A 16,949-nucleotide genomic window follows, 5' to 3' on the forward strand; every position below is an offset into this window, starting at 1 on the left:
ATGTTAACATTAACTCAGTTAACCTGCATGACCTCTTTGGAAGTTGAGCAATATTTAATTTATTCTCCTGCCTGCAAGCTGCATAGGTGCAAACCTAAAACTGAATCCTGGTATCTACCTCACTTAATTTCTCAATATCAGTGTTTCATCACTTGCTTGTATTGCTGCCCTCTGCTTCCTATACAGGACTTCTATCTGTTGGAGATGCGCTGCATCAACATTATCATCTCTGAGGATAACATCAGTCTGTCATGTTGGAATTTATCTAAAGCCTTCTTAAATTCAGCAGAGAAACACAGAGAGAAGTCCATTTGTACCAATGTATAACGTCTCAGGCTTAGGATTGCTTACTTCATCCTGTCTCCTGAACATGACTGATTACAAGCTGACTTCTATCCTGTTTTTTTCTCAGAGTGTTGCTCTATATTCCTTCAAGAATTTAAAAGATTTTTAAGCACCTAGTTTATCAGATAGACAGCTCAGTGTCAATCACTGTTGGTGGCATTAGGAATTGTTATGGAAGAATGTAGCTCTGTGAAGCTTTCCTTCAAAGTGTCCTGCACGTAGCTGTTTACAAAGTTTCAGCTATTTTGTTTTGAACTATTACAAGGCTATGGCATTTAATCTGTAATATCACCCTCTTCTGTCATACCCTTTACTTTCCAGCTGCTAAGTCAGCCCCTCTCTCTGTGTGTATCCCCAGGCTTACGAGAAGAAAAATTTTAAAGCTCTGTTCCTTATTCTTACCTGTCTTTCCAGAGTATATTTTTTCTCTTCATCATGCTTTGTTGGTTTTGATTTTCATCTTACTAACCCCTTTTTATTCTCAGAAATCTCCTGGTGCCCAGGTAAGGGGAGTTGGGTTCCCTTGCACTTCTGGCTTTGTTGAAAAATTTCCTAATTCCTTCTTTCTCCTAAGTTTCTTCCACAGACTCTATAATTTTCAGAATCGAGACAATACCTTTATGGTTGCTTAGCTTTGTATCTTTTAATCTACCCTCTCAATGAGGTGTATATTCCAGAGTTTGGAAATATTTTCAGGTTTTTTCTGTGTTTTTACTCTCTTCCATTTATTGAATCTCCCTTTCAAAGTCTATTTCTCATGTTTGTTTCATTTTAATTTTGAATCTACCTACAAAACTTAGAAATTTTCTATTTTACATTCTTTCAAGTTTAACCTCAGCTAGAGTATCTGCTGGTCCCAGAAAGCAGAATGAAGTTTTTGATACTGCAATATATTTGATTTCTTGCAAGACCAGCTTTTCTGTTCAGCTGGGATGATGCAGAAACATGACATTCTAGATAAGAGGATAATGTCTATTGTTTGCAAATTGAATTAACCTGTTTTCCCTTTTACTCTTAAATACAAAGCTGGGAATTCCCAATGACACTATCCATACAACTGCTTTATTTTTTGTCACTATAATCAAATTCTCCCAGCCCTTCCTCTCTTTAACTGCTTCCCTTGCCACTCCCCACCCAATTCTTTATAAGAACTATTCCTTACATCTCCTTGGAAGATTTCCAGAGGGCATGAAAAATTAAAATACAGACTCCAGATGGCAAGGAATGTAATCATATTCAGATCATGTTCCCAAAGTACTCACAGCCAAGGATTTTTTTTCAGTTTGGTTTGGGGTTTCTTGGGTTCAGGTTTTTTGGGTTTTTTTTGTTTAGTTTAGTTTAGTTTAGTTTTGTTTTCCTCAAAATTCTGTGCAATATCTTAATTCACTTTAAAGTACCATATAATAAACATTTCCTAGTTTTAAAAGTTTCATTTCACAGAGTTCCATACATGTATGTTTTCAAGAGTTGGTTCTCCTCTAATATTTTTGGAAGTCATTAGATTTATTTTACAATTAATATTTTTACCCCATGTGGTATTCTTCACTCTCATTAATTCTGCACCCATATTTTGCATACCAGATTTTACAGAAGGCCATCACTAACTTACATCAGTTTCTACAGATGGATAACTAACACCAAATTGATAATTTAAAATTTATATTAAAAAATCCAAAGCCCATTTTCCTTCCATTTTCTTGGAAGTGTCTATTGAGTTTCAGTACAAAAAAAGGTTTAAAGTTTCTGCATAATTGTGGAAGTCCACTAGAAAAAAGGGAAATTAAGAAAGTTAAAGAAGATAATTCAGTGTGAAGATGCTTCATCTTATCCTCTAAATGACTGTAGAATTTTCTAGAACTGGTAAAACAACACCATTTCCTTTACTGTCCTTCTCTGATATCACTCAACCCTTTCAACTGAAGCCGCCCAAATGATTCAGCTTGAGGCAGACACTCAAAAGTCAATCCAAATGTTTTAAACCTGGCAAAGGTACAAGCATTTAAGAGTATCTCATGCCAGCAAATACTTGGCAATCTGAGCTAGAGGCATCCTTTTTTTTCCCCCAGAGCCATAACCACTGGCCTGGCCAGATGCAAACAACTGGTTCTGAGCAGTCGCTGCCCAGCTCGGCACTGCTGGCTACACTTCAGTGCCAGGTGACAGCTTCTGTGCTCTGCTCTCACTAAAGCACCACTGATTTCACTCATCAGATTAAAAAAACAAAAAACTTCCTTCCCTATCAGCAAAAATTAGCCTCTCACATGAGCTGGTGGGAGCTCCGTGCTCATCAGTATTGAGGGTAAGGCTAGGAAGCATTGGAAAGCCTGATGTGCAACAGGAGCTGTGCGGTGCCTGCTGTGACCTTCTACTTAAATAGAGCTACAAACCCTTCATTCAGAATTTATTTGCCCTAACAAAATGGAAAAAAAATTCATCAGGTTGATGTACAGCATTTTTGCGACTACACACAAATTTAGGAAATCCTTTCTGTGGAAGCTTCAACAAGAACATACATCTAAATTAGGAAGCTGTAAGCAGCATTGTTTATAGGAGAATATAAGCTCTCAAATGGTTTGCTATAGCTTCCGAGCAGTCATTTGCTTTTAATCATTACCATATTAAAATACTGAGCAGGAAATATCATTACAATACATTTTTAATTGAACATTAAAAAAAATTAATGGAACTAATTTGTTATTTGCGGGTTTCCTCTGCGAAAAATACTGCTTGGCAAGATTACACTGCACACATAAAAGGAATGCTGGAAAATGAGCTTGACATTGGAATGCAAGGTGGAGAATAAAAAAGAAAATATGCAGGAAAGGAATTTTGTCCACTAATTAAGAGTAGTGGATTGTAACAAGATTCCTGGAGACTGGCACTCCTTGCATAAATCACTTGAACAAGCACTTTCAAACAAGGGCATCTCTAGTTGATTTACCCTATCTGGATTCATTTTGAAGACCACTGCACACCTGCTGAAGCAGCTCTACAGCAGAGTTCACAAGGGGAGCTGTCAGGAGTGACCTTTCAGTGCTGCTGGAAGCTCTCTCTTCTCCCCCAAAGCTGAGCAGAACCAGCTCTTGCAAGCTCTGTGCTCCAGATTTGATCTCCTGTGTCTCACTTAACGAATGCACTGATGGGATGCCCATGTGAAACCACCATGGAAAGTTTTGGCATTTAAAGAGAGCAGTAAGAAAGTGATTCAAAGGGAGGCTGAATCAAAATCAGAACTCAGGAGGCCTCCCTGCTGGCCTTGGCACAACATCTGGCACACATCGATCCCTCCCATCACAGATCATCATAGTTGAGTGGGGTTGATAACTTTTGCAATTTAAAATGTAGAATTGTCAGGGAAGAAGTTCTTGCCTCATGTTTTAAATTATCAAGAGAAAGAGCCTCCCTATGACTTTATAATACCATCAAGAAACAATGAGCACATGGGTTTTCTGGGGTATTTTGATAGCAGCTGGGATGCTCACCTGTGTCAAGTGACAGTAAGACACAACTTTTCCTGCTTCATGCCCTTCAGTTTCATGCTCTTGTCTTTCTAACTGAAGAATTGTCACTTTTATCAAATCAGTTGTATTGTGTGGATTAAGCCTAACAGGGCCCTTCTGATTTTTTAATGTGTTTTCCATGCTATAAACAACAACAAACAAGCCTTCCAAAAATGGCTTACATAGAGCTGATTGAGGATTAATCTTTCATGGTGAGCTAAATAAACAAACAAAAAAATCATCTTGTTTTGTCATTCCAAAATTGCAAAGGCATTTTTGGATTCTGGAACTTGAACTGTCAGCTAAAAATAAGGATCATTTAATTGGTTTTTGTGCAGTTTATCACTTTGTTGATGCTTTTGGCAAATTTTTGCACTTCCAGAATGCTTAGTATTTAGTTCAGTGACATAAGCATCACATATGAATTCTTATAATTGCTTTTAGCTAAATTCTACATATAGAGAGCTTCCTTACAGGCTTGAAATAGAACAAAAATGTAGTTATTTTAGAGGAATTAAATGCAGAGGATGCATTTGGATTCTCATGACTCCCTAGGATGTTTCATTCAAGACGTGAAGATGGAGGAGGGTAGTTCATGCATTTTTGGCATTGTATGGAGCCATCCACCCAGTATCACTGTTTTAAATGTCTGGGACACAAATGCAAATGCACTGCAACACCATCCATCCCAGCTCTGCCACAGGTTATTCCTTCTGGCTCAGTAGGATCCACCTGTTTCACCCTGAATGGTTTTTATGCTCCTCATCAATAAGCTCAGTTGTTTTAGTTGTCAGTCCTTCTTTAAGGTTAGCTACTACGAGAGACAGCAAATACTCGAGTGTGCAGCACCGTGTGGTGCTGAATTAATGACTGCAGCTGGCACAGCCCAAACTAAGAGTTTCTGTGGGGTGTTTTTTAGCTGATCATGGAAATCTCTCCGTATGCGTAGGAGCTCTGACCATCTGCGCAGGAAGGTGAGTTATGTAACTTCTTCAGCGTTTTGATCAGAAAGGCAGCAGAGAGTTCACGTTTTAAAGGCAAAGCAATCATTAGGAGCTTTCCCTCTTGCACTTGGGACACTGCGAGAGCAAACACTGCTTAGGGAGCACTAAGAGCTGAGGGTGCAGTGAAGCACAGCAGGCTGCACCCAGCAGAACCCACACAGGCTCTGCACAGCCAGCAGAAACATCAGCGAGAGTGGAGCCGTGGCTACAGCCCTGACTTAAAATCACAGAGAACATGCAGATCTTGAAAACTGGAAAGATAAACAAACAGTAAGACATTTACCTTCCACATCAAGGCACCTAGGTGGGCTATCTGACCAGATAAGGTTATACATGCACTCAAGGATTTCTGCCCCTTCTATTTTATATCCAGGAAAGCACTGATAATACACCACTGTTCCTACGGGGAAGGAGGCCCCGAACTCAGATATGTTAATGTAACTATGAGGAAGAACCAATGGCCTCAGGCAACCTGCAAATTAAGAAGAGGGAAGTTTCTTTTATTATCAAGTGCTTATCTCAGTCATCTTCACACATCTCAGTTACAGTTTCTAAATTGAGGAGTGTGGTATTTTTCATCCTCTCCACTATGAACGGCATGTCTGCGTGATCTCCCTCAGATATATCTGCCTCATTATCCTGTTTCAAACCCTTTTGTTGTTTAGCCCACACGCTTTGCTGGTGTGGGCTTCACTCCCAACAAATCCAGGGAAGGTTTAGCGAAACCGACAGTATTTTGTTTCACAGACACTCACCCTTTCAGCAGATGGCAATTTCTTTTTGAGGTAGAACCTTTTATAAATAAGGATTGTCATTTATATAAATGGTGAATTTTGTTCCTCCTCCTAAAAATGATGGGGATGTAAACCCTTTTAAATATTAAAACTGCTCCTGTGACAAAGTGCACACAATTGTAAAAGATTTGCAGGCAGAATTAATGACTGAAATTCTAGTCTGAGAAAGGCTAAAGGGACATGACTTCCTAGGAGCAGTCCCATGATAAACATTGAGAGTGAGGTCTCAGACTAGCTTATCAAAGAGTTAAGGTACCTGGTATCACCAGAAATTGTAAATGTAATCAGAATCGGAGAATATGTTCCAGTTCTACTTCTGGAATTACTCCTGAGGGATTTGTATCATGGCTGGTACTGAGCAGTGACAATTAAATGGTCACCAACCAAATTTGGGGCAACAAAAACAGATGTCATATCTTTGTAACATGGCTCTAGAAATGACCCTCTGGGTGATACTTGATACTGTTTAATTTTTTAATTTGCAATAATGTGGAGAAGAAATGACTAGTAATTGTGGAATGAAAAATAATATTTTAGAATTATGTGACTAATGGAAGTTGCATTATGGCAGTCCATAAATAGGTCTCTTGCCACTACTGGGAAGTTGTGAAGGATGTTCATAGGACTCCCATAATTTTAAACTAGAGGTGGAAACAAAAATCAGTCTGAGAACTTCTTGTAAGGTACTGGCATTTAAAACAAAAAGCCTCAGCAGCATTTGAAGCAGGCATTTCCTTGCAACAGCTTTTTGAGGGAGAGGAACAAACCCAAAAGAAAATAAAAGAAAAAGCTTGAGAGCTTTTTGCAGCATGCTGTACTACCAGAGCAATGATTTTGATTTCAATAGCTGTTTAAGCAGCTGCTAATGTCCCTGCTCAAATAAGGCTTCAAGCATCCTAGCTGCTTGAAGGTTGCTCCTTCTACCCTGATCAATAGTGCCCTACACACACCACACTAATTCCTGCAAACTGAGCAGCCCATCGAGCAGGACAACATGAGCAGCCCCCAGTGGGACAGAAAGAATATGGACTGCCCAGGCAAGACCAAACTCTATTTTCTCTGAACAGTATCAGGGAAAGTTTGGTCCTGCTGGCTCATTTTAATGCTCATTATGTTTCTGGTCATGCAGAACAGAGATTTATTTGAATTTGTATGACAGCCAAGCATTTGTGAAAATTCCTAGGTTTCCAAACAAGTCAAGCTGCTTGAAAAATTTCATTTTGACATTTTTTGGCTAAGAAACATCATTCCAGACCAGTAATTAATATTATTATCTCATGGAAAAATGAAGGTTAGATTCTTATGCACTCTACAATCCTTCCCCAGTTCTCTGGCAGAGAAAAAAGGCATCTTAGTGTGATAAGACTCCCCTGCCTGTTGTAATGAAAGGGCCATAGAAATGTAACTGACGGCCTACCTAGAGCAAGAGGACAAGTGGCTTTGAACTTAACAGTGCCTCCCATGGCAAAAAGAAAATTCTGGAATTCTGCAGTAACTTTATGGAATTTGGCAAAATATGGCAGGGTCTTGAATCTGAATTGCCTATTCTCTGGCTGCCAGGTGATCACAGCACTTGGGTCTCGTGCAATTGAAATCTTAACTTTTATTAGCACTGCTTTTATTTTGAAAAGCAGTTAATATTGACTACTGAGTCGGAGCAATTGATTGTGTTTCACAGTATACACCCAGTAGCAGAAGTAACAACCTAAGGGGTATTTGGGGTACTTCTGCTCACTCAGTAAATATTGCCTGTCACGAATTTTGCATCTGGATCTTTGGCAAATACAGCATCTGTAAATCAATCTTTTAAGCATTCATCTCCCCCTACTGCAAGAGTCTTATTTTCCCTAAATTAGATGTGAGGTGCACCCCCACAGAAAGGGGCTGTACACCTCATACTGCCCTACGTGATGCCATCTCTGATAAGACACCCCAAAATGGGCATCCGCTCTGCTGTGGTTTTGCAAAACCTCCCCTTTGCTGTTAGGCCTGTTCAGATACAACGTGTGCATCTAAAATGCTGAGCTAGCCTTGTAATATGTCTAAGTTTCTGCCACAGTCGAAGGCAACATCTTGAGGGACAGTCTGATGCACTACTGCTCCTTAGAAGTGTCCCAGCTCCCCGCCTGCCTGCCCTGGCTCTGCAAATTGGTGTGACAGTGTAATTAAGTGCCTACAGAGAAGTGTTAGCTCTGTGAGGCAACAGATGGGTTTGAGGAAAGTTGGGACTAGCCCAGTCTGCTCCTCAGTTAAAACCTCTTGCTGCTGTTCACTGGGCCAAGCTTGTTACCAAGACGTGACTTGGTTAAATTGGAGTCAGTGATATTCAGACATGCTTATTAGAAATGTGAAGGGAAAGGGAGCCCAGGGTTATTGAATTTCCATTCACTAAAGCTGGCTTACCCCCAGCCATTTCTGACAATCTAAGCTGAGCTGGGATCCCATGCTGTTGATATTTCTAGTTCTACAGCTAATGGCTTTTCTCGCCAAAATCATCCCTGAGCACACCCTGAATTTTCAGTCAATACATAAAGGTTTAATGGGCTGTGAATCTAATCAACAGCTCTGCTGAAAATTCTGATAGAAGAACAGGTTCCAGTTTCTGTCCTCGACCCCTGCCTTTGGCACAAGGAAGATAAAATGCAGTTAGAAGCTTAATTTTTTCCACAAATTAATTGGTGAAAAAATGCAAGATGCCCATCAGGACTTCTGACTGATTACCTTGGTTGTTTTTTACTTTGTGATGCAGTGTATCTGTGTCAGATTTGAGGTTAGCAAACAAAAAAGCAGTATTTAAAGGAGTTATTATAAGCATGGGAATGATCAGGAAGTGACATCATTCCTGCAGTGAGCAAAGGGGAAGAGAAATTAAAAAAAAAAACTTAGCAGCAGCACTACTCAAACACTGCACTGTGTAGCTTATCAAATCACTGACATTCTTACAACTGCAGGAAAAAATATTGGCAAACTATCACAAGATGCATGAGCTATAAAAGAGGATGTGCTGGAGTACTAAACCTTGACATATGGGTAGATTATCCCATGTTCCATCGTCTTGACATATGGAAACCATGTTGTCTAAGTCAGGGTAACGGATCTGGAATCCTTCATGACAGCTGATTATTAACTTATCGCCAGTCCTGTATGTCTTGTTATGAACCTCTGCATCTTCAACATGTGGAACAAGGCAATCTGTGACTTCATGAGAAAAAGAAATAGTAACTTCATTAAAAAAAACATGGCTAGCTATTCAGTAATCAAGCTCTTAAACAGAAGTTAGCAATCAATATAAGTGCTCACTTTAAACTGTTTGGAAAATACATGCATTTCAGTAAAAGTGCCCTTTCCCTAGTAAACCACCACTTTACAAAGTCTATAACGTGGCAGGAGAAACTGAGGTGCTACAATAATGGATCATTCCCCCAGCCTTTTAAAAAGCAACAAAATTAGGAGTCTTTAGGAAGACTGTGGTTAATTTTGGCCCTCCATTCATCATGTATGCAAATTGCACCCCAAATTCTGACTTTCCCAAGGTTCCATGAGAAGGCAGACTCTGACAGCACTAAGGACAGAATGAAAGAAAAGGTAAAATACAGATATGGCACGAAGAACACAGAAAAGCTGTAGTTTTAGCAGAGAGACAGATGAAAATCAGGTACATTTACAAGGGTTTATCCAGCTCTATCCCACAGAGTTCATTATGAGAATGCCTTCATGTTAACCTCCTTGATTATGTTTTAAACCAGATGGTTTTGTGTGCCTGTATTCATATGTCTTTAGAGGATGTGATTTTTAGGGTCCTGAGCAGCATCCCCAGTGCTTGTAGAAGACTGAAGAAGGGACTGAAAATCTGAAGTGATATACAGGGATAAGCTCTAGTATCTGTCTGCGACACACGCATCATATATCTCATATATCATATATCTCACGCTAGGTACCAGTGCCAAAGGCACCAAAATACAAAATTAAACTCAGAACACTGAAAGATGTGGAAAGTCAAAAGGGGAAGCAGGGGGAAAATCCCCTAGTAATACTGAATAATTGAGAAACAAGCCAAGAGGGTATGAGGGAATTGTCTGGGTGGCTCAAAGTTCATCCTCATCACAAAGGCAAAGTGAGATGAAACAGAAGACAGGGAAAGATTAAATATTGGGAGAAAAATTGTGTTTGTCTGCCAGCAGCCAGTCCATGACAGAGATGGTAATAAAAGTTTCCAGGCATCAAAACCCAAGAAGTATTTCAAACACAAGAAAGACAGGGAAAATATTACAAGCCTGTGTTACGCTGTTTTATTCCCCCAACACTTCTACCATGAGAGACAATTATATTTATTTAGGAATACTGTATTTATTAAGGAAAAAAAAAATCCCTTGAGACCTGCAAGAGAAAGTTTCTGCCATTTTCATGCATAATTCTTGCTTAAGAGGAAGAGGCAAAGCTGAATTTCTATTTAGCAATTAATTGATAGTATGCACTAAGCAAAGTGATGGTGACAGCTTGTTTGTTTAGAAGCACAGGCAAAAGGAAGATAAACTGTCATTTAGCACAGCACTCACAAACTACTAGGAGCAAATGTATTTCATTACATTTTATTTAGTTAGGCAAACTAGGGGGTGTCTATTACACTGAGACTGCCACACTAAATTTTACTAACCTGAAGGGGGACAGTTAAAACATATTTTGTACCTTCCCATCGCAGGGGTGATGTTTCTAAAATCCATTGTACTTAGCTATCATTTTGGCACGGGGCCTGGGCACATAATGAGTTAAAATTCTTCCTTTTCTCTTGATACTTTTTAGCTTTTTGGCGGCTGCTGCAGGTGCCTCCTGCTGCCGGTAGCAGGAAGGGCTGGCAGCCTGCTAGGCAGGCTGAGAAACTGCAGCAAGAAGTTTTCTTGGAATTCGTTCACTTTTAGATGCAGAAGTCTGGGAGGATCCATGCCCTAACTGGAGGTTGCAAAATACACCTGCAAGGGTGCAGGCATTACTTTCAAAGATGGAACAGTTTTCTCTCTTTCTATAAAGTTAATCAGCAGAGAAGACAGCAGGCATCTTAAGGCATCAGGATGCCCCAGAAGAAATGCCTTGCACTAAGCCATAAATGCTATCATGAAGAGGCTGTCCTGGGCACCCCACGAGGATGGGATGAGAAAGATGGAGAACCTGCTTGGCAGCCACACAGCAGGAGGTTGGAGATGGATGCCAGAAGATAGCATCAGTGAACAGATCCCTCTCTTGCTACAACATCTTTCTGTTACTATACAAATAAAGGAGGTGTGTGTACACACAGTGCAGTAAAACATGAGATTTCGCTTTCAAATGGGGGAAATTGATTCTGTAACAATGACGTATCACAGTGACCCCATCCCTATTATTCCAAGGAACAGCTGTAGATGGGATCATTTTAATCGGGTAGATGTTGGCAGAGAACAGTGATAAGTTGCTCAGTGCACCATCCTCTGCCTGCCACATCCTGGCTAACTTTGACAACAGGCTTGTTACAAGCCCCAGCTCAATGCCAGACCATTGGACCACAATATTACAGCTCTTTTTCCTGGTGCCTTGAAAGCAAATGCTTTCCCAATGGCTGAACTCATATTGTTTAGCACTTAGGTATAAACTGCAGTAGCCACCTCTCCACAAGCAACTGGATTAGCTGGTACCAATTCTGCTTGGAAAAGCTAGAAGGAAGTGACTGTATTTTAAAATGTCCTGTCCTAGAAAATAAACTACTTTATCCTAAGTCCTTCTCAGTAAATCCGTGGAAGCTGCTAAACCATTTAAAGGAATATACAGTAGTTAACCAGTGTCAAACAGCAAAGGGTATGACTTGCACTGCTTTCTGGCAGTTTTACATGATCTGCTTATATCTACCATGTAAGTATTAAAATGGGCCAGCCAAAAGGACACATTTCTTATCTTACAGGGGCAGAAAGAGATGGGGTATAGCCAGCAGACTCAACAGCCTGAGAGGCATGAGGGCTCACCCTGCCCTAACTTTCATGAAGATTTATACATTAAGAACTCTTGGCTTTAAGCAAACCAAGTGTGTCCCCCATCACAGAAGATTGGTCGGAAGAAAAAAGTTTATTAAACAGTATAGTTAGAGTGTTTTTTCTCAGATACAAACCATGCAGAACCTCTCAGAACTGTTTCTTCCAGCCCATTGGGAAGGAAGATCACCCTACCTTCTCCCAAGAACACTTGAACCACAAGAGGAACTCAGAAGGAAAGATGATCTAGATACTATGGAGATAGGCACACCATCCATGGGTACCAGCTGGCTTGAGATGGCTTGTATCTATTGAAGATGAGCCCTTACCATCCAAAAATGATCCCTGGTCCATGCTAATCCAAGGTGCTTGTAGGATTTACTTGGGAGTACTGCTGGATCTTGGCCAAAACCATGTCAAGGACCTTTCCAGCATTGTAAGAGTGTGTACAATTGAAGAACAGTGTCCCAATTCCTGCTCTGGCACTGTTTTGTTTACTATCTGTATGTAAATTCAAATGCAGAGGTCTGGTGCTCCTGTGTATCTCACTGTGGACCAGTGTTTGAATTAGCCTTGACTACATCGAGTCACACCACTGGCAGGCTGGAACAGAGAGAAACAGAGGAATGAAAGGAATATAATTAAGATATGAAAGGAATATCATGAAGAATTGGATTGATGCAGGGACATCTCGTCTACACCCTGTGCTCTTAAAAGTAAACATTTAAGAGCAATATTGCCTCTTGGTTTGTTTTTTTTTTCCTAGTGTTAAATCCACAGTACTGTGTCATTAGGATTGTTTTGGGGAGGGCAAACACTGTATTTTAGTGCATATTAAATGACACTTGCTCTTTATTGTCTTTGCTTGTATTACAACAGTGCAGAGAGACTTCACCTAAGATCTGTGGCCATTGAGCAGTGGCCTGGTTACAAATATCACAGAGTGCTCATAACCAGGCTTAAGAATCAGCAAAATCTGGGCAAAACAGATAAGAGATGGGGAAATAAAAATATTTCTGTCATCTCACAGGCTTGGGGACAAAAGCAAAGCAAATGGAGGGCTAAATGCTCTACAGGAAAGCTGTAGCCAAACCGTATACTAGTCCAGTACTTTCACTGCAGGTTTATCATCCCTGCCAGTGGGAGAACGAGGCACTGAGAACATCTCCAAGGTGTCTGCCTGCAGAAGCACAGGGAGAGGAGGGCACAGCTCCTCGCTTCGTTGCCATCTCCATGCAGACTGTAAATTTAGATTCACTCTCATAGGAAAGAGCTAGCATTTGTTCCAAGTAGGGCAACAGCCTCAGCAGCCACATTATCACAGTGGGAGAAGATTAGATTAAAGTGTGAACAACATGACATACTGCTCTTAAACAGTAAATACAAAATTCCTACCTCAGAGGTTTGGTATTTATGTGCATAACCGTATTAGAGCTGATGAAAGGTACAGTCACAACATGCTGTAGATCAACATAAGAACATAACTCTAAGCATACAAATTTTTGACAGGGTATTTATTGGGCACCGAGTCATGCAACTTCATTCTTGTCCTGACACTTAAAATCTCCTGCCTCTTAACGAGAAATGACAGACCTATAAAATCAAATTGATTGGGTGAAGAGCTCCAGGCAAACGTATTAGTTCTGAAATCAATTACATTCTGAAACAGGTTGCTTTGCTTCCTTTGGTAAATAGCATCCATTTGTGATTAGAGATTGTGCTAGAAAACACATAACAACAATTAAATGTACATAACATATAGACATAAAATTATCCTTCACCGAATCTAAACTCCTGAGGATAAATGAACTCCAAAGTAGGGAGTGTTTTTATTGTTCAAGCTCAGCTGGCACTGCCTGACATTTATATATGCTGGGATGAGAGGCGTGTAGAGCATACCATAGTCCACGGAACAGCCAGCCCCTGCCGTAAATGGGAAATGCAGCAGAAAGTTGATTACACCTTGTGATAGGTAATGATGAATGGGAAAACATTAAGTTCTCCCTTCTCCAGCAGCTGCTAGAAATTTCAAATTCCTTTCTATATATCATTACAGAATTTCTGCAGTGAAGACTTTTATGGAGAGCTGAGTATCACAAACACTGTTGTAATTCTCTCTTAACTCGTCTCCAGGTCCCAACACTGTCCACCTCCCTACCATGGCCCTCTCTCAATATTCTGCTTCCAGAGTGCAAAAGGATCAGTCTAAAAATCACTTAAGCCAATGCTTAGGCCTCATGGACTTCCACTGAGCCTTTGCTTAGTATTTCTTCTATCTTCTATTTCTTCTGTTTCTGAATCAGTGATGCCACTGTGCATTGGAAAGAAGAATTAATGCTGTAATCTAATACCTGAGGTATTATTATAATGTTAATCAGGGAAGTACTTAAGCACTTGCTTCACTAAATCCTAAATCAGGGTCCTACTCTTTGGTCCAAATAATAAGAAGCATTTTTGCATCTGCCTAATTTTGAGCACAGAACTTTAACAAGATTAATCACATAATTACAGTTATGTTCCAGCTTAAGTGCTTTGCTTGATCAGAGCATTGGCTAGCAATCTTTTTTAAGCGCTTTGTACTGGAAAGTAATTATTATCTCTAAAGCAACTGTTGTCACATCATCCATCACATGCTCAACTTCCAATTTCTTTGTTTTTTGAAAACACCTGGCTCAAGTATTGATCACACTGACATTAGTGGCAGCTTTGCTGCTGATGGTATTGTGATCAGAAACTTCCTCCACAGATTTCCACTGGGCTGGGGGCCTAGGAAGAGGTTTGAATATTTAATAAAACACATTAATGTTTATTTTAACAACTGCAGGGGATGATACAGGCAACATTTCAAAGATGCACATCAACATTCCTAGCTCCCTGCTGTGCTTAAGGAAACAGAATTTCCAAACATTAAAGCTTTTTCTGGTAGTTCCAATAGCTAGTTTAGACAGAGGCCACTGTCACTCTATATGTATTTTTTTCTTAAATAACCATCAGATGAGAGACAAGGTCATTTATGAAAAGTGGCTGTCACAGAAGAGGGCATGATTTTAATACATAGTTATTTTTAAAGGCGTCAGGTTGTTCCTTTGAAGCTGACCCATGTGGCCATATGATGAGGTGCTATTGGTACCCCTTTGCCTTTATTTCTAGACATCAGCTGTCACCTCATGGGACAGCTCACGACTGCCCCTCATGGCCTCACACATGTCCAGGAGAACATATTTTACCAAAATTTCTCCTGCCAACAGGCCAGCTGCCTGAAAGCCCATGCACTCCTTACCAGCTGCCTCTGGCTACTCCCTCCGATATCTCAGGCACCACTTGCACACTGGCCACTGTTTAGGGTTGTTCCCTTCACTTGCACCTCCTGAGCGTGGTCTTCCTAGGACCTGCTTGTCCCTGTTGTAGCACATCCCTGTCCTGGCACAGCATTCTCACACCCACACCCCCTGGAGCACAAACAAGTAGCTGCAGTTTTTATAAAGACTAAGTGATGCATGATCCTATGCAGTAAGTGTGTTTGTGAGCCACATAAGTCTTCAACTACCTCTGAATAAAGCCCATGTATTTATTTGATTTTAAATGATGAAAGGTAACCTGAAGTAGAATTTGTCTCGCTCCACTGTGAAGACAATGAGACAATGGCTAAGGTTTTCAGTGGAGAAGTCACAACACTAAAATATAAACACTTGATTTAACTAACACTTCTCATGTCTGTGACTTTAATAGCTCTGTTGACCAAAAATAAATCAGCAACAAAGACAGGTTATATCTTTAATATACTTGGTGAAATAAATAATTTATGCTGCTTGGGTGTACTTTGGCCAAAATGTACAGTTATGGAATTCAAATTAATCCTGCCTCTAAGACCTAGAGGACTTATGTAGGATGTAACATCCTAAGTGCTTAAAACCAAACACAATTTCAAATACACAATAAAAATAAATTGGTTTATTCCATGAATTATCTCAGGGTAAACTTCTGCTCTGGCTTTAAACTTTTGTAGTCTATGTGTATTTGGTTTTGCCACTTGACTCATGCATACATCATCAAATACTATTGTTTAAAATTCCTGATTAGCAGGAGCAATAGCATTGGAAATTGATTGTATTTTCCTAGTAAAATATTGCAGAAAGGAATATGAAGTCAGCAGCTTTAATAAAGAGTTACTTACAATGGAGGTCGTTTTTCATCTCTGCATCAATTTGTGTCTAGTTAAAAGGGGAGGTTAAATTCTGTTTTTCACATTTTTTTTATGTCCCTTTCAACACACACAGCCTCTCATGGTACAGATTTCACTGACAAACGAGAATTATGGGTGGAAAATTAAAGTATGTATCCAATAAGACACAGTGAAATGAATGCCATCCTGTTGTGTTTTGCCCAGAGACACACAGACGTGGTTCATGGACAAGTGAGAAGAGCAGACATGGTGAACAGCTTGAAGAAAACTGACTTACCTTCTTGTAGGCACACAGGTTTATCACTGGGTTTCCAGCTCAGGGAGCCATTAAAGTGTCTCACACAAAGTTTTTTGGAAGTACCATTGAGCCTGTATCCTTCTTGGCAATGGAAGCGGACCACCACGCTTTCGAAGAAAACACCTGCGCTGGGCGTCCTGTAGCCATGTTCAGGAGCTCCAGGATCAGCACACGCTTGCAGGTCGTCAAACCCTGTGTCAGACAAGGATACAATCCAACTGTGCCCATTTACTCCTCATGCTTTTTCTATCATTAGCCATTACCTTCATAAGGACCTTGTACCTTCCATATTGGAAGCAAGGCTGCTAGCAAGGCTGCTTGGGTACCAGGTACTCCAGAGTTGGGAGAGGACCCAGCCCCAGCTACAGCTGAAATGCTCAAGTGACAGAAGTACTCCTGTCTTCTCATGCAGCTGCTGGGGAAGCAAAAGTCAACCACACTGCTCGGTAGCTGCCCTGGATAAAAAAAAAGCACTTGACTCAGCCTACCAGTGGGGATTGCTCAGTAATGTATCTGTAATTACTTCTAGGGACTGTGGGATTTTGGAGGTCTCGTGCAGTCACTGGTAAGAATAATAATGTGTCAGAAGCAGCGAGGAAGAGGAAATAAAGGGGCATGTAACTTAAGTGCCATCCAAAGACACAGTAATTGAAATAGCAGAACTGCTAAATACAGGGAGATTTTAAGATGGAAGGGAGATCTGCCACATGGGAAAGGGACACTGTGACGTTGGATGAATGTGACCCCCTCGCCCCATCACTTTGGCTTGGTGGCCCTACCACACTTTCCAAACACTGTTACAGGAGTGCTGTATTATTTCATTGACACCAGA

At 40.4% G+C, this 16,949-nt stretch overlaps 1 protein-coding gene across 1 annotated transcript in view; it reads right to left on the reverse strand.

The window, feature by feature from the left end:
- SUSD4 (sushi domain containing 4) overlaps positions 1-16,406 on the reverse strand; it is a 29,096-nt gene extending 12,690 nt beyond the window's left edge. The window contains exons 1-4 of the mRNA XM_062489039.1: positions 16,400-16,406; positions 16,097-16,309; positions 8,662-8,841; positions 5,133-5,321 (exon numbers count right to left, since the gene is read on the reverse strand). Coding sequence (XP_062345023.1) covers positions 5,133-5,321; positions 8,662-8,841; positions 16,097-16,309; positions 16,400-16,406 — 589 coding nt within the window. The remainder of the gene's footprint in view (positions 1-5,132; positions 5,322-8,661; positions 8,842-16,096; positions 16,310-16,399) is intronic.
- Between the last annotated feature and the right edge of the window lie 543 nt (positions 16,407-16,949).

Source organism: Cinclus cinclus, chromosome 3, assembly GCF_963662255.1.
Source record: "Cinclus cinclus chromosome 3, bCinCin1.1, whole genome shotgun sequence".
Taxonomy (NCBI): domain Eukaryota; kingdom Metazoa; phylum Chordata; class Aves; order Passeriformes; family Cinclidae; genus Cinclus; species Cinclus cinclus.